The following is an 18,521-nucleotide window of genomic DNA, read 5'->3' as shown; positions in this document are numbered from 1 at the left end:
GAGTGTGTGACATGGCCCATGGCAGCTTGTCTGAGGGGCACTGAGGCCCATGTGGCCACAGTGCAGTGAGCAAAGGAGAGAGAAGGCATAAACTGGAGAGGCAGCAGGAACCAGGCTTACATGGGGGGGATTTTGGATTTTATTCCAAGTGTGGTGGGAAGCCAGTGGGAGGTATTTAGTAGGCAGTGACCTGATTTGATTCAGGAAATTCTTAAGGACAAACTGAGGACTTTCTAAGTGGATATTGTGTTATCCTGGGAGGTTCATGATACTCCAAGGACTTGTAGAGTCTTTTTAATACAAGACACATCCAAAGAAGGAAGATGGGGACATGGGCACAAATGGGAGCAAGAAAATGAAAATGTTCCCTCTTATGGCTTAGGAACCAGCCATGTGATAGGAATAGACAGGTGAACAATGATATATACTGAGTTAGCTTTCAGGCCCACCTTCTATAACTGAGGACAATAATCAAATGAGAAATGGTATATAGTTAATATTAGACACTTTAAATTTTCTTTTCTGATTTTAATAAAAATATCTGTCATAAGAAATTTAGAAAGTAGAGAAAAGTAGAAATAAGAAAATGAAACCATTTATAATCACATAGGCCATAAAAACTCACCATTAAAATGTGGGTGTGCAGTCTTTTCTTCAATACACATTTATACTAATGAGAGAGGACGGGCTTTTGTAAGTTGCGAGTTCTTTCCCTTCCCTTTGAAGTACTATAGAACTGATACCATGCTCAGCATTTAATGCTGTAGTACCGGTGAAACAGCACAGGACAGTGTTTGCCTGGTTATTCCAGTAACTAGAGCCTTGGAATGACACACAAGGTGATGTGGCCAAACACAAGTGCCCTTTTTCCTGCCAGCACCTGAACAATGGAAGCTCATTCCCAGGGGACAGTTTCAGAAAGACTGGACCCAGCCGTGCTTTCCAAGCTCCTTCTCAGTTAGGAGTCGCTGTCACCTCTTTCTCCCGGGCTTTAGGTTCTGAAGTGTGAGAAAAGCAGCTTTGTTACAAGGGGAGGCCTATGAGAGGGGCTGCCAGTGCAGGTAATTGCAGTCCAGGGAGCAGTGGAGGCTGGCTCTGCTCAGTCCAACACTGGGAAGGACCTGCTTCCCTTTAATTCTGATGCCTCATCTAGTCATCCAGACCTGGCCTACCTTCCTTGGAGACAGAACCAGAGGAAGTCGATCATCTCATCTCCAAAGGAAAGAGTATTTGCCCCCCATCTGCTAATAGAATCACATCTGGGAACCAGGGTAAGGAGAGTGAGGCATTAAGGTAAAGGAGGGTCAGAAAACTCCCTGATCAAGATAAATAGTAGTTAAACATAATATTTATCTTAAAAATACTGATTAATGTACAACAATTTATCATTAAAAAAAAATCAAAATCAAAAATTTTTCCTTTTGCCTCAGGTGCCAGTATACTGGTTAGGTGACCACTGTAACCAGTCCTCACTGAGCTTCTTGAACTAGGCCCAGGAATTTGCATTTTATTAGGCTCCCCAGCGATGCTTATCCAGGTAGAGTTAGAGAAGTTCAGAAAAGATGACCTCTGAAGTTGCACATGACTTTTGTGACGTTCCAGTGACATAGTCATTGGTGGTCTGGGGGGTGTTTGTCTAAATATAAAACAATAAAATAGTCACCTGATGCCAAGGGCAAACAGAGATGTGCGTGCACGCACATACATACACACACACACACACACACACACACACACACACACACACACACGCACACACAGAGTGACTGGTTGAGGTTGCGGGGAGGGAAACTTTTACTCCAAGCCCATCTTATATTATTAAATTTTGTCTCAAGGCAGCTAACAGTGCAGTAAGGTTCTGATGCAACAATTTGCCTGTGTATTGACTGTTGATTAATCAGTATTATTGAATGCCCAATAGTCCAAAGGGCACCAAGTGCCAAATAATACAAATGTGAAAAACAGCAAGTCAGAGAGTTTAATCACAGCCTTCCTACCTGAACAATGAAAATATACCCACTGATGGATCTTAACTCCAACCCAGAATTTTACTATGAGGCACATTTATGTATTCATAGCCCTTTACCACTGAGGATCATGAATTTTTCTCCTATAATTGTTCCTGTACAACTTTTTCCTACAGTTGTCCTATAGTGTCACGGATTCTGCTACACCCCCCAGGTCTCCCCTCATGAGCCAAAGGATGAGTTCCCCACAGCTCTTGGGAATTTGTTGTCTGACATCACTCAGCTGCCAGCTCCTTGGAGAACTGCCATGGCAGAAGGAAGCCACCTTGCCTACAGTCACTCTCCCTGCCAGGAGCAGTCTCTGTTGAATGACTGGCTATCTTGCCCCAGTTCGGGAGAACTCCAGAAGGCCATGTCAGCATCAGAACTTCTAGCAGATCAGCTGAGGACCTCTCCTTCTGCCCAGCCCTGCTTATTTCCCTTCCCCTTACCACTGTGGACCCAGAGGGCATCCCTAATAAGTTCCTTATTTGCAAATCTGCATCTGGGAGTTTGCTTTCCAATGAGCCTAGGCTGCTCTCCTGGTGGAAGCCCCACACTACTGATTGGATCATGTAGTGGCACACTTAATGTATGGAGAAAGAATTGCCACAAGGGAACAAATGTGATTCAACCAGTAAATTCTGCTAATCACTGGCACTAAGATCATCGACACTCTACATGAGGAAGTCCTTACCGAGGAGGTAACACAGAGAAAGTAAGGTCTGGGTTGGAAGTAGGGTTTATCCAACCACACACAACCTGGCATAGGTGGGTTAGGGAACCAGAGTTATTGCCAGGGGCACTAAGGCTATATAGCCAGGATAGAACCAGGCATCAATCTAAGGGTGAGACAAGGAAGAAGATAGAACAAGGAGCCAAGCTGATCCTTGAGAAAATAGGACGTTGAGCAGAATCAGGTGTCAGACACAATGGAAGGCGCATGGCTCAGAAATAAGCAGCACCGACGCTGGGGTCAGTGCGGCCGCTTCATCTCTGCCCTGAACCACCTCCCAAATCTTCATCCCCTTTCCCTACACCCATCTCAAATTTCCCTGCATCAAAATCTCACCCATTAAAAATGACAGTGGGGATTGGCAGGTGGAAAATGTGATGGCAAAGAGAGGGCTACAAGCCCCCTTAATGTCTGATTTTAACCACACACACATTCACTCTTCATACATTTTCCACTCCAGAAACACCAGCTGCTCCCCCATACACATTCTAGGGTGTCTTATGATCACACAACAGCAGAACCCTCCTATCGCAGGTATGAGCAAGTAGAACAGGCTGTGGGAAAAGCCACTCTGCCCCCTCTACTGAGGGGTGGAGGCAGTTCAGTGGGCAGCTCCCCCAGCAGCCTGTGCGGGCAGGGCCCGCCGCCTGGGGGAAATGGGGACAGATTCCCTCAGCCCACGATCCTCATTTGCAGTCTCGATGGGTTCACAGCTGGAGAGGCGGTGGTATGACTCACCTGGAATGCAGGCTCATGGCCCGAGCTGGTGGGTGACAATAGAGTTGGAGGTTAGTCTGTAGTTAAACTGTGCCAGGGTAGGAACGGTACTGCTAATCCTAATTCTGAGATACCACAGGGGAGCCCCAAATATCTTACAGTGCGACTAAAAATGTTCAAAATTCATTGCTCTTAACTTTTATTCAATTTAAAAATACCTCTTATAGGCCATGTTGAAAAGGAAAATTTGCCCCTCCAGGTTCTTCCCATGCCTGAGAATCAAATGGACATGAGAAAGATGAGCAGGAGAAGATCAAATTTAATTTTGTACACATGAGAACCCCACATGCATGAGATGTTCAAAGCAGGGCCAAATGCGGTGTGCCTGCCGTCCTGAGCTAAGGAATAGGGCGGGTGCCTGGGCTTCAAAGGGGAGGCGGCTGACTCACAGGGTAAGTAAGAGCAGAGGCTTGGTGATTAGGTGCCTGCCTACAGATGGGTCACTCAGATAAAATTTATCTCCGGTAATAGCCCTTATTTTGGAAAAGACGCCAGTTTAGACTATTCTAGGTAGTTAAGGAAGAGGCATAGACTTCTCTTGAGCCCCCCACAGTCTTGATTGCTCAAAATAGTTCATATGCCAAAGTGGCATGTTTTCAAGAGGCTTGTTCTGAACCCCTTCAGTCACATGAGAGTTTTAGAAAAGGGAGCCGCGTTTGTCCGGAGGAATAGATCCCAAATGCGCCCTCCCTGCAGGTCCACCGTGATTCTTCCCCTGTGATTCTGGACTCAGAGAAGATGAGGAATCACTAAGCTAAGGTTTCCAAAGCTGGTGTAGACCCCTTTCCCAACTCACAAGACGAATGCCGTGTCATACTGATGTCGGGGTTCTTGTTTGCGGAGCCGAAGAATGAGCTTCACAAACAGTCAAGGTAGGAGAGCAAGGTACAGGCTTTTATTTAGAGATACAGTGAAAGGACAGAGCTCCCGGCTCACACCAGGAGGGGACAAGAGAGTCCATAGTGGTGTGTTGTCTAGGGGTTTTATAGCTGGTTGAGGATTTTTCGAGAACATGAAAAAACTTAGGGGTGTGGACTTGTTAAGTGGTCCCTGAATATTAAAAATTAACTTAACATAAGGAATTTCCAGCCTTGATTTCTCCCTGGGACACCGGCGCCTTGGTCTGGGAGCCTATCAAAAGGCTGCCTGCCCAGCCCCCAAGGTGGGCTGAGGTATTGTCTACTTGCTAAAGAATCTTGCCTCTTGAACTTCCTGGGTGTTGAAATGCAATCTTATCTTTAAGATGGAATTCTTCCTGCTTTTTACCATGCCGTCTACAGCTGGGTCTGCATGCTAAGCTAGTTGCTCAGTTTGCAAAATCACTTTGTCAGATCTGAAGGAGGAAAGACAGCACATAGGCCTGGGCCTTTTAGCATGCTAAAGTGAATCTTACACGTGGCTACAAATGATTAGCATAATAAAACATGTGCTGCTCTTCTTTATCTGGGGAACATTAGCTGATCTCACTGAAGAATGATTCTAGAGCTCAATGTTTAACATAGAGTTTTAGTAGGGGGGGTTTCCTTGACTGTAGTTACATTGCTCTGACTGCAAATATCCCGCGACCCCTCCGGAGGCCCTCACCCTACTCTGACTACATCCATGGTCCCCGTCTCAATATCCCATCTAGAGAAAAGATGAAGTGAAAAACACTTCTGCCGAGTGCTCTGTAACCCCAAGGAGCTCCCGACTCCGGGCCCCAGCGCTCTACCTGAAACCACAGCCCCTGATCTCCGCCCCCCAGCCCCGGACCTCCTCCCGGCGCTCGCCGGGCCCCCTCCCAGGCCACCTGGAGGCTCTGCCAGTCCTGGGCGGGCTCCTCCCGGGCCCTCCTTCCCTGGCCAGGCCTCGGTTAAGAGCCTGCCCCGCCGGCGGCTCCGCACCGAGGCGGCACCTCCCGCCTCCCGCCGCCATGAGAGCCGCGCCGCTCCCAGGCGCCCAGGCGGCAGGCTTCTGGTTCCTGCTCGCCTGCTGGCGAGGACCAGGCGCGGCGGCCAGGGACCTGCGCTTCGTGACCGTGGTGAGTAGGCGCGGCTCCTTGCTTGCCCGCAGCCTAGCGTCGGGTCGCAGCCCGCCTCACTTCGACCCCCGGAGGCCGAGCTCTGACTCCCGCCCTTCATTCGGAGCCACTCCCCACGGAGGACCGGCCCCGACACTAAGGCTGCGCTCTGATCATTTTGCTCTCGCTGTATATAGTCACTGACTACGTAACACACGTGCCCCTTCGGCGTTTGAGCTGTTTTGAGCTGCAGGCAAATCAAGACTCTGGGGGGCTCAAGAGAAGCCTTTGCCTCTTCCTTAACTACCTAGAATAATCTAAACTTGGGTCTTTCCGAAAGTAGGGGCTACTACCAGAGATAAATTTTACTTGAGTGACCCATCTGCAGGCAGACATCTAATTACCAAACCTCTTAGCTGCCTCGAATGCAGACTCCGCAGGAGGCCAGGAGAAGCCTTATTAAACCGGCTTCATTCAGTTTAATGATTACTTGTTGGCAAACCGAAGAACAGTCATTTTCTGAATTAAGTAGCCCCTTCCCCTTTTGTTTAACAAGAAATTGGAAGATATGCTAAAATAAACAGCTTTTGAAGCATAAAAGTTAAACTAAGCATGAGATTTCTGACTTCCCCATACCACTGAAATCACGTTTCCCCACCCAGGGTATGTGTGACAAGTTGTGAAAAGTAGGTGAAGGCTTAATGCACGATGTTAAGGAAAGAAAATACACCGTTGGCGTTGTTTGAAAGTAGAGAGTTTGCAAAGGGGACTTAACCATGTTACATCGAAGTCCTGGAATTAATTCCTGTGTCCCTTTGTTGCTGTCTTAGATTTCCCTGTACCTCCATTTCTCCTTTTCCTGTTTTGCTCACTGTCCCTCGGCTCCTGTCCCTCTTCTTGTTTTTCAATCTCTCTGGAACTCATTGTCTTCCTCACAGTTTATCTTTGATTGAATGAAAGCATGCTGATAAATAGTAAATTTTGTTTTGTAAGTATACTCTAATTTTATTTTTATAATTTGGAGTGAACTCACATTTTTCTTAAAAAATTAAACCTGAAACTTATGTTTTCTGAATGGTGTTTTCAGAATTCCTTTCTACAGAAAAATTTCATCACCACATATTTATGCATCCATCATTCCTAGTTCAGTAAATCTTTACTAGGTCTTGAGTTAACAATGAGAGAACCAGAGAAATATACCATCAGTGTATCTATAAATGATTCACCAGCTGTCAGCCGTCTGTGGTGAAAACTGTAATATTATGTACCATCCGTAGGGAAATCCATGTGTCAGACTCAGTACTATCCACGGGTTTCTTATCAACATGCACATTAAGTAAGTGCAAGGACTCCACAGAAATTGCACTGTCAACGCTGGAAAGCTGTGACAAGCGGGTGGCATGGGGATCCTCTCCGAGGTGTTGCAGCACACTCTCAGCTGGCGTCACGTGGCTGCTGCTCCGCTGCGCAGCTCACCAAGGCCCAGGCCCACTTCCCTGGGCTGCCGGACTGTGTGGGCCTTCTTTCTTCCCTTCCACTCTTGGCTACCATATGTTCAGGGACTATAAGTTGGTTTTTCCCTAAGAAAAACCTTACAAAGTTGTCTCTCTTGGAGGTAAAAAAATTAACAATTACTACACAAGGCTGATGTTCACAGGTTTTCTGACGGACTTTCTTCCATTCGTGGTAGATGGACAGTAACTCAATACATCTTTCTTGGCCTTTACAAAATACTTTCTATCTAAGGACTTCAGTGAGAAAATATCACTTTTTAACTCATATAGAAAATATATGACTACAAATGGTTAAATTACATGCCTAGAGAAATCCTCAGAAAATGATAACAAGGAGAACCAGAATAAAAAAAAAGGTGCCCCTGAGTGAAGTGGGGATATTAATGACAAGAACCAATGGCTGCTGTGTGCTTTCTGTGTGCCAGGCACTGTTCTGAGAGTTCAGGACAGCTTATGACACAATATCCTCCCAACAGCCCTGTAGAGTTACCAGGGAGCACAGGATGCCCAGTTAAATTTAAATTTCAGGTAAACATCATATTTTTTTTTAGTATGCATCATGCACTATTTGGGCATTCTCCATTTCTGTTTGCCAAGTCTGGTAGCTGTTCTGTAAGGTCAGGATGCGAACCTGGCTGTGTGGCCCAGGAGGCCATGTTCCTGCTGTGTGGGTGACGCAGCACAGGGGGCTAAGACCCCCCTGCAGGTGCCCGACTTACTGTCTGACTCATGAATTCCTTGCTGTTGCTCTGCGGCCCAAGAACAAACACTCCCAGCTCTGAGAGGCTGTTGTCAGAAAGGGTGGCAGCAGTCCTCAGTTGGTCCTTATTCTCTCTCAGGTACAGAGTTGCCACATAATCTCCTAAAACATGTTCACCTACATGTGCCTCCAAGGAATGCTAGTTTGACAAGTTGTTAATAGGAGTTGCTTGGTAAAAAATGAGTTTCAGTAGTCAAATGGGCTTTGGGAGCAGAACATTGGTTAAACTGTATTTAAAGGTGTCTTAAGTGCAGGACTCCTCAGAGTCTTAATATTCTAATATCTACCATAGCTTTCAAGGAAAGGGTTTAGTAAATTGTATTTCCTAAACTTTGTCTACAGAATCTACCTCCTCCTTTTTTCCAGTGTCCCACAGAAAACCCTTAGAGAATTACTATTTTTGTCTGTATGTAGAAAGGATAATAAGTATGGAGAATCCCCGTGTATCCATCAACCAGCTTCAATAATTATCACTCATGGGTAATCAATCTTGTTTCACACACACCCACTAGATATTTTCTAAAGGAATCTCATATATTATTATTCCATTGATAAATAGGAAATGACATTTTAAGCCAGGGGAAAACTGTAAGTTAAGGTGACCTCAAATAAAGAGAAAAATTCCTTCTCATTCCACCCGGGTTTTTACAGAGAAAGGGCTGATGGTTATTCTGCATGGTTGGCCATGCAAAATTCTTATTCAAGTCATAGAATATCATTGATGGAAATAACCTCCAAATCATAAGCATTTCATCTTTGTGGTGGGATGGGTAACTTCCTGCTGTGGTTGTGTACCTGCAAAGATCACTGCACCTCTGGGACAGCAGCTGCCGCACTCCTGCCTCGCTGCTCCTGGGAAGGTGAGGAATGGGCGGTAACTCCCCAGGCTGGCAGTCCAATACCATTACAAATTTTCTAATACTGTTTACTAAAATGAAACTAAAAGCCGCGTCTAGGAAAACATTGAATTTTCATTAACTCAGATATGGGATCATGGGCTAGTCACTTAGTCCAGCCGAGTGTCAAGTTCTCCAAACTTAGAGTTGGGAATAATAATCATAATTTCATGTTTCCTACTTCACAGACTTGTTAGGTTCAAATGACAGATGCAAGTATGAATCACGATACAAATGTAAGGTGCTACTGGGCATCATCAGTCTGCAACAAGCTTTCCAACTTTCTGGATAAAATCTAGATTGTCATGAATTATTCCTTTTCAAAAAAAATTGTGGCAAAATACACAGAACATAAAATTTTTCATCTTAACCATTTTTAAGCGTACAGTTCAGTGGCTTTAGGTTTATTCGCCCTGTTGTGCTGCCATTAGAACTATCCATCTGCAGAACTCCCCACCTTGCAAAACTGAAATTCCTTATCCAGTCAACAGAAACTCTGCGTCCTCCCTCCTCGCCGGCCCCTGGCACCCACCAGCCTGCCTCTCTGAATCCGACTGTCTCAGGCGCCTCTTCCGGTGGCACCGCACAGTGCCGCTCCTTCGGGACAGGCTCTCTTGACTCACATCACGGTTCGGAGGTTCTGAATGACCCGCCATTAGACTGGAGCCCCTGAGTCGGTCAGGGGCCGGTGTGCAGCCAGAGGGAGCCTGGAGGGAGAGCCTAGAGGGAGAGCCTGGTGGGGGAACCTGGAGGAGGAGCCTGGAGGGGAGCCTGGAGGGCGAGTGTGGCAGGGGAGCCTGGAGGGGAGCTTGGAGGGGAACCTGGAGGGGGAGTCTGGAGGGGGAGCCCACGGCGTCGGTGGCGCCCCGCCGGAACCGCGGGCTGGCTCCTGTCGGCGCCCAAGCGCCCCTCTTCCGTGCCGTCTGACCCGCTCTCCCTCGGGGGCCACACGCTTCTCATCAAGTGCGGCTTGGGTAGTGGAGGCCCTGGCGGGGATCGGCACAGTTCAGGAGGGGCAGAGTGAGGACCTAAGTTGGATCAGAAAGCAGTAAAACTGGAAAAGAAAGCATGAGTTTATTTTAAAACTTGTGAAGGCAGGATCCCTCCGGGCTGATGCGAGCCCCGAGGAGGAGAGGCACCCAACGGCCCTGCGTCTGACGATCCGGCCGCTGGAGGCGCTGCCGGTGACGCCTCAGAGGCGCGGGGCCAGACGGGCACCAAACATTTGAAATTCGTGGAGAGAAACGAGCTGTGCACACCAGAGGAGCCGACCAGGGGATAAGACCACAGACGCGCAGCGTGGCAGCTTTAGCCGGAGTTCTTCCACAGATGCGGGAAAAAGAAGTCGGCCTCGAGAAGCCCCTGCTGGTTCTCCCAGGTGCCGTTTGAACGCGAAGGACAAAGGCGTCTGTGTGCGGTGTCTGGAGGGAAGGGCATGGAGTCGGGGAGCGGCTCTGGGGGCCGCCTCTGCGCTCAGGAGCTCCCGGCCCCACGAGCTCTGCGACCCTGGTGAGGGCCTCCATCAGTCTGCCCTCAGGCACATCGTCAGTGCAAAGGGGGGCCCCAGTACCGCATGGAGTTGTGAGGCTTCAGTCAGTACATACAAGTGCTTACAAGCCTCTTTAGAAAGTACCCAGAACACTGTAACCGTTATTATACTTAGACGATTATCCCATGTGTGCGTTTTACAATGTTCATATAACCAGTAAATTAAAATGCCATTTTTTCCCGTTCATTCTCTTTATTCTCAAAAGCATCTATATGTCTTTTTTCTCTTATGTTTAACCAGTTTCTTCCCAGACATCTGGCCTGAAGAAAACCTGGAAAAAATATACATTTGAAATGTGACTCAAGAGTTAAACAGATTATCACTCTTTTCAACCATTGTGCACCTGTTATTTAAAAGATGTTATTACCCTCTAGATGGCTTTATATTGTATTTTGAGTCCCCGAGGGCCCAGTAAGACCTGGAGTATTGTCTCGATATCACATAAGAGTAATAGAAACGGAACTGGAAATTCTTGGCGCTGTACTGGCCGCTGCGACTCGAGGTGTGGTGTCGGGGGCGCATCTCCTGCCGGTGGGCTGGCGTCACACATCCCAGACCAAACCCTCCGCTGGAAAATACAGCCAGAGCTGCTGCCTCCACTCACAGGCAGCTCTGCAGGCTCACGGCTCCTGCTCTTTGGCTCCTGATCACTGCGGCTGAGGCGAAGGTGTCTGCAGAGACCGTCAGGATCTGCAGGGACATTTGCTGGGCAGCACTGTGCCCTGGGTGCTGGCCAGGCAGGAGGTCTGTTCAGTTTCTTTACACAAGTTTCTCCCTGGTTTTATGCCAGTGCAATTTGCAAATTTTCAGGGTGGTGAACTGATCAGATAAATTATATTTGGCTCAAGACATTTCAGCCAGCCAGGTTGTCACTATAGGCACTTCAAACTTTCAAAGTGTCCTAAGTCCAAAGGAGTAAGTAGTTCTTCCTCTCAGTCAAGAAAATAAAAATGGGGGACACATGATTAGAAATTAATAGAAATACTTCTTGAAGGAGAGGGTTACGTTTCCCTTCTCCTCCACAGGTTCTCATCTGCCTTATCTGCTGCTGTGAACTCCTGCCAGCAGGAAGAGGAGAGAGGGTGGCTAAGCTAAAGGCCTGAATATGTAACAAGTACAACAAAAATAATAATCATAAATCACATATGCTGAGTGCAGCCTGGGTGTTCAGTCCTATGATGGCAGCTTTGTAAACATTCCACATTTAATTCTCATGGTTCTCCTGCATGGGAAATAATGATTTCTTCATTTTACACAGAGGGAAATCGAGGCATGCAGAAGTTTAAATCATTTCCCCAGGGTCACTGGCTGGATCTCGACAAGGAGGGAATTGAACCCAGGTCTAACTGACTCAAAGCTCGAGCTTCTCTGAGCTCAGTTTCCACACCGCCTAACACATGGTTCTCCCTTTCCTCTCCCGCAGGCCCCGTGTTCTTCCTGGGCCCTGGGAGGATGTCCCCAGGGAGTGGCCCTCCTGCCTTCCTCCTGGAGTGAGGACATACTCTCACCTCGATTCCTCGCACAGCTACCTTCCCTTCTGCTCCTGCATGGTGTTCCTTCACTTGACTCATTCATTTCTGCCCAAACTCTTTTCCTTTTTAATTCTCTTGACTAACAGGCTTATTTCTCAGTTCCTAAAAGAAGAAACTGGAACAGACTTTTACTCACGGCCAGGTTTGTGCAACAACACTGTTGCTTGGAAGACTCCCAATAAAACAGGGAGTGGGGCTTAGCGCCGTGAGCCACAGTCTCTCCCGGGTTTCCTGAGCCACCCCAGAGTTGTATGATGCGTCTCAAACCCCATGCCTAAAAGGACAGCATGATGCTTTGTTAGGCACTAGCCTAGCTTGGGGTGACTCATTGTTTCAGAAGCAAAGGCACAAAGGAGGTGTCAAGGGCACAAATAATGGAGCAGAAGAAAGCAGAAGAAAACACTGTGTTGATACATAGGGAGGAAAATCAAAAGCCTTATGAATGAGAAGACTGAAAAGAAAGCCATGTGTCCTGATGGAGCCAGACCCACCCAGGGCTCTCTCCTTCATGAAAACAGGCATTTTGTATGTGTACCTACCTCACACTGGCACTGGCCTGGGGCAGGCGCTGTGCCTGTGACAGCAAGGGGTCTGATTCCAAGTTGTTTAATGGGAAGAGAGGAAGCCAGATACTTACATACACATACGAAAAACAAGAAAATATCAGGCATAAAAGCAAAACTGTGTGATGAGAGAGAGCAAGAGTTTCCTCATAATGGGAGTCAAGGGAGGCCTCTCTGCAGAGGCTCCCTTTCTCAGGAGGGACCTGAATTCAGTGGTTGAGCTTACGCACCTGGAGAAGCAGCAGAGGCAGGATGTTCCGGGCAGAAGGCCGTCGGCCCCGAGACTGAATGAACCGAGTGTGTGGGTCGGACAGCAGGGGCCTGTGGCTGAGCAGGCTTAGCAGAGTTTAAGGTGGGATGTCTAGAGGAGCAAGGCTTTGAATTACACAGGAACAGAGGGACATGTTTGACTGTCTGGGAGTCATGAGGCTACAAATGCCACATGAGTCAATGATTGATGGAGCAAGTGGTGGGCTCATAGGAGCTCATTATAAAAATGTCTACTTTTATTATGTCTTTACAATTTTCTGAAAACAGAAAACAAAACCCACAAAGTTGTAATAGAATGAGAGGACATTAGAGGGTTCCAGGCAATCACTAACCTACTTGGATGGACGTTTCTCTAGGAGCTCCTGCTGGCTGTGCAGAGAGAAGGACTGGGCCAGCTGCCTTCCTGGGCCTCACCAGCGCCTCCACATTCCGCATCCTGCGGGACGTGCCAGATCTGCTTAGCAGACTTGACAGGGAAGGGCCACTTGTGTGGGTACCAAGCCATGGCTCCTTTGAGAACAGTGAGCTGTGACTGAAGGGGGTGGAGGGAGCGTGATGGGGCCAGCAGTCGCGACCCCTGGGAGGTCGGCGCAGCTCACTCAGTCTCTTTGCGCCCAGGGCTCCTTATTTGTTCAGGTGGTAACAGCGCCAGCTTGTCCCCACCAGGGAGTTGTGTGAAGCAGAGGGACAGCAGGGGACAGGACTGTACAAAGCTGTGGAGTTGCACAAGCCTAGGGGGTAGTTGTTATCTTGGATGTCTTCCTATTGCAGTGACCACCGGTGCTCATCACACACTTCAGGCTGTGAACGATGTCACGGTGTGGTTGCACAGCTGAGCAGAGGAGGTGACTTCCGCAGAGCTGCAGTGACGAAGGCTGCCTGCCACAGACTAAAAGAGCACTTAGGCCAAGTCCAAAGGCTGCAGCTGAATTGGAAAAACTCAGGAAGCTCAAGAATGCTTCCTGCACTGGGTGCATGGAGGCACTTGTGCCCACCAAACACAGAGGTCCTAATCTTAGAGGAAGAGGCCCCAGCCCCAGGGCATCACTGTGGGCCCTGAAGGTTGTGCCTATGCACAGGAGTAGTGAGCCTCTTACACAGGGGGTGCTGGCATTGCTGCACAGCCTAGGTGTGGATGTACGCCCTGCCGCTTACACACAGGTGGCTTTGGGCAGGTCACTTCTTTGCTGTGAAGTGAATATCACAACGGTAACTGCTGTGTGGAGTCACTGGTGCCTTAAATTGTCTACAGGGCCAATCATTCAGAAAACAGTGAGGGGCCATGGTCACAGGCTGGCAGGAACTGGTGTCAGTGTCTCCCTGCTGACCCCTCTTTGGCTGACTCGGGGCTTTTGGCTGGGCTGGTGTCACCCATGGGGGGCACTGGCAGGTCTGGGGATTTCAGCCGTCACAACTGGGTAGGCTGCTGGCATCTAGTGGGCAGAGGCCAGGGGTGCCGCTGCTTATCCCACAGTGCCTGAGACAGCCTCCCACAAGGACTTACCCAGCCCAGAATGTTAACAGAGCTGAGGTCGAGAAACCCTGGAAACTAAACTGTACAGTAGATTTTATAATCTATTGAAACCATACAACTTTAGTTATTCAGATCTGGGGAAGTATTTTGCACAATCACCTGGGATTTGAAAAGTCTAAAATGTGTTTTGATTGTAGAAACACGTAGGCACTAACGATCAGCCTCACTGATTTCCGATCATGGCCAAGTCACCTGTAGTGACTAGTGACTGCAGGTGCTCCTCAGAAAATATGCAGCCTTTCCTCCTGCCATAAGGGAACCATGCAGGACAACAATTCCCTACCTGACCTAAATGATTTCTTAAGATCCAATATACCATGTCCATCTGTTTGCTGTTAGCCTGTTCTACTGAGATTTTAATTTCTCATCAGGTTAGGGGCTAAAAGATCAGTTTTCTTCAGATATCAGAGATACTCCCCAAGTTTTGGGAGCATCCCTCACTTTCAGGGAATCTCATCTCAAAGATGACTAAAATTTGAGACTGGTCCTCATTCTGTGTCTACTGAACCATTTTACAGGATTTCAGAGGGCAGCCCCATGGCTCTGTTTGAGTGGAGCATGTGACACAGGGAACATTGTCTTGCCAATGGGTTTCAGCCCCGGGCAAGTTCACTATGCATTCAGTGTGACCAAAGAAATCAGAGTAGAATGTTCTTGGGGTGAAAGGGTTATACCCAACTTTATTTCCATGGTGGCCGGTCAATCACTGAAATCCCGTTCACTCAGAGCAAGTCTGCATGCAGCGAGCTGGGCTCTGGGCTTTTCTGCCCTCACAGCTGTCCTCTGGGCCTCTCCACCCACACAGCCATCCTCTGGCTCTGTCCTCGGCACTGCCACCTCTCCAGCCTCTGCTCTGCTCTCCTGCAGCCTTGCAGCCATGCCACCATGTCACCCAGAGCACTGGGCGGAGCTGTCTATATGGAGTCAATAATGATGCATTGCCCACATGTGTAGTGAGCCAGCCAACCAGGGCCAGGTGAGAATCCTGGCCACAGGAACCTTCACTTTATCCACACATATATGACAAGTGCAAGAAATCACAGCTAATGCATGGTGTAAGGCAGCCCCCCTCTGCATTAAAAATGTTTGCTACATCGCTGTAGCTTTTATTTCTTGAGTGTTTTACTTCCCTTATCTTTGCTTCCAAAATAGCTTTATGTTTGGTTTGGTGTTCTATTCAGAAAGCACATTAGAATTGGATAGTGAGGTTTCAAAAGTCCAGACTACTCTCCCCAAAGAGCAAAATGGGCAATCAAAAGACATGCATACAAAAGACATTTGTATGACATGCATACAAATCCAGAATGTTCTTTAGGTGTTAAAAATGAGCTTTTCTAATCTCCCTCCACCCCAAGTCCTTTATCCCTAATGTCCTTAAGTTAATCATTGGCTCAAGATGGTCATGAATTGTATGTAACACTTAAAGGCCACAATTTTTCATACATGTAGAATTTTAACACCATTTATTACTTAACTGTAATTAAGGAAGGAATGTAGAGTTTGTCTGTAATAAAGTGATCTTGCTAAGCTTTGGGTTCCTTCCTGCCCTGTTGTACAAACCAGTGTCCATGCACCAACCGTCTGCCTTCTAATGGCTGATCATCTTGTTACTACATTACCTGAAACACGGGAAAAGCATCAGGAAGCTTAGAACAGTGCTTCTTAACCTGAGACTTGCCTGGGAAGTCTTTAGAAGTCTGATGACCTGGCGACACCCCAAACTAGTTAAACCAAAATCACAGGTCTGGGATCCAGACTTCAGAACTTATTTTAATGCCTGAGTTGATTCAATGAGCAGCCACAGTTGAGAACCAGTGGTTTAGAAGAAAATCTATTATGATGAACAGAACAGAATCTGTTATGATGAAGTAAGATTTGTAACATTACTGTCTCAATCTATTTCCAGGTGTTTAGGCATGGAGACCGAAGTCCCATCGAAACCTTTCCTAATGACCCCATTAAGGAGTCCTCGTGGCCCCAAGGATTTGGCCAGCTCACACAGGTTGGTAGGTCTCCCAGCTAAAGCTTGCCAAGAGTCTCAACGGAAACTAAGTCCTGCTGGAGTTTGTAATATATTGAAACCATGTAGCTAATTTCTCAGATCTAGGAAAGTATTTTGCACAATTATCTGGGATCTAAAAGCCTAAAATGTGCTTCAGCTGTGGATGGAGAGGCACTAATGGCTAACTTTGGTAAATTCAGATAATGACCAAGTCCCCCTTATTGACTAGTAACTGTAGGAAAAGTGTATAGAACTGTCTACTTTGATTTCTTTTACCCTGTTGGCTTTATTAAAGCTTAAGAGATTTGAGTGGGTGACAGGAGAATATGTGGGCTTAAAGGTGCTGAAGACGGCTGAGATACTGACAGGCCAGCCCTAGTTTCTCAGCCTCCACCTGGGAAATAGAGAACATGGGAAGGGCTGGGAAAACATGATTTCCCTGGAAGAGCTGATACTGAATTTGATTTCTTCTCAGTAGGATACATTGGGATTGAGCCTTTCTTATAAGTGGTCAGTTGAGCCCAGGGAGCCCTACTTCCTACAGAGTGCTGAAGGGCAAGGTGGGCTTGGGAGCAAGGTGTGTGGCCTCCACCCCAGCGCCCCTACCCATCATTTCTAAGAGAGATGGCTTTTCTGTTTAGAGCCACAAGGCCATGTGCATTGCGTCTGTCCTAACCAAAGCACTGTTTAAAGATATTTTTTAAATGTCATAGAATGTTAGAGTTGTATGTCTCCAGAATTAATGGGTCTTAATCTTGGCTAAACATTGGAATTATTTGGAGAGCTTTAAGAAACATTGATGTCTGTCTAAGAGGTTGTTATTTAATTGGTTTAGGGTATGGCTTGGATATTGGGCTTGTAGAAGCCCCTCAGTTGATCGTTCAACTCTAATGTGCAGCCAAGGCTGAGAATTACCGTCTTAACCTAGCCACAAAGTTTCATAGAGGAGAAAACTCAGGCTATTGGAGGTCAGCATCTTTTGGCTCCCCTTCAGAGCTCTTCCCACCATAGCCTACCGAGCCTCTAGCTCCTTAAATGAGAAAAGGGTTAGGAAAATTTAGGGCTGCTATTACTATGGCTCCATAAAGACTCCTGTTCCCCTGCTCTACTTTTCCAGTAGAACCAAAAAATTCTTCCAATCTGTAGGATCTAGATTCTTCTGGGAGTCTCTTGACTAGCCATCAGATTCTCCTAGTGTTTAAGCTCTCAGGCATAAATGAGTCATTTGGGGATCTTGTGAAATTTCAGATTCTAATATTCACAGGAAATAAAAACACTTGCTCAAAAGGATACCTCCACCCACATGTTCATTGCAGTGTTACTTATAATAGCCAAGACATGGAAACAAACTAAGTGTCCACTGACAGATAAAATAATAAAGGAGTTGTGAGATATATGTGTGTGTATATATATTTATATATATGAAATATATATATAATGAAATGAAAAAATGCATATATATGTAATGAAATATACAGCCATTAAAAAAAAACACAAAGAAATCCTGTTATTTGCAAAAACATGGATGGCTCTTGAGGGCATATGCTAAGTGAAATAAGTCAGAGAAAGACAAATGCCGTATGATTTTACTTACATAAGGAATCTAAAACAAACAAACTCATAGAAAAAGATCAGATTTGTGGTCACCAGTGGTGAGAGATGCAGAAGGGGGCATCAGGAGAAAGGCGATCAGAAGGCACAAACTTCCAGCTACAAGATAAATGAACACTAGGGATGTGATGTGAGCACAATGGCTCACGCCTCAGTGAGCACGCGTGAAAGTTGTTAAAGAGAGCAAAGCCTGGGTTCTCATCACAAGGGAAAAACTCTCTTTTACTTTTTCTTTTCATTGTGTCTACAGGAGATGATGGGTATTAACTAAACCTATTGTGGCGATCATTTCACAATGTATGTAAATCAAACCATTATGCTGTACATCTGAAATTTTTACAGTGACGTATGACAATTATATAAATTTTTGTTTTCCAATAAAGCTGGGAAAAAAAGAAAACGTGGTTTTGACCTCAGCAGGTCTGATGTGGGGCTGGAGACTGCATTTTTGACAGTTCTAGGTGATACCATGCTGGGATGAGCCCACTCTTGATGTAGCAGGATTCTAGAGCCCAGAATGCTGCCCTTGGCCAGGTATTTCCCATCTACACGACAAGGCAGTGGCTCTCTAGATCAGTGGTTCTCAAAGTGCAGCCCCTGGACAAGCAACCCCATCAGCACCTGGGATGTGTCGGAAACGTGAAATGTGGCCCTACCCATAAGCTAGAAACTCTGGAGTTAAAGCCTGAGAATCTTTGTCCTAATGAGTCTTCCAGGTGATTCTGTGCAGACTCACATTTGAAAACCACTGCTCCATAGAAGATGACTATTT

General features: G+C 46.8%; 1 protein-coding gene across 3 annotated transcripts in view; it reads left to right on the top strand.

Annotated features, from left to right (window-relative positions):
* Positions 1 to 5,152: 5,152 nt before the first annotated feature.
* Positions 5,153 to 18,521, top strand: part of ACP3 (acid phosphatase 3) — a 38,477-nt gene continuing 25,108 nt past the window's right edge. For 2 of the 3 annotated variants that reach the window (XM_057492591.1, XM_057492590.1), the window contains exons 1-2: positions 5,333 to 5,539; positions 16,043 to 16,138. In XM_057492591.1, the coding sequence (XP_057348574.1) occupies positions 5,432 to 5,539; positions 16,043 to 16,138 (204 nt within the window). In that variant the 5' untranslated portion in view covers positions 5,333 to 5,431. Of the gene's footprint in view, positions 5,540 to 16,042; positions 16,139 to 18,521 lie in introns of all 3 variants that reach the window. The other variant, XM_036932503.2, reaches the window with a different exon arrangement.

This window comes from Manis pentadactyla, chromosome 14 (assembly GCF_030020395.1).
Source record: "Manis pentadactyla isolate mManPen7 chromosome 14, mManPen7.hap1, whole genome shotgun sequence".
In the NCBI taxonomy this organism is placed as follows: domain Eukaryota; kingdom Metazoa; phylum Chordata; class Mammalia; order Pholidota; family Manidae; genus Manis; species Manis pentadactyla.
Note: the sequence above shows the minus strand (reverse complement) of the source record. Positions and strands in the feature narration are given on the sequence as shown.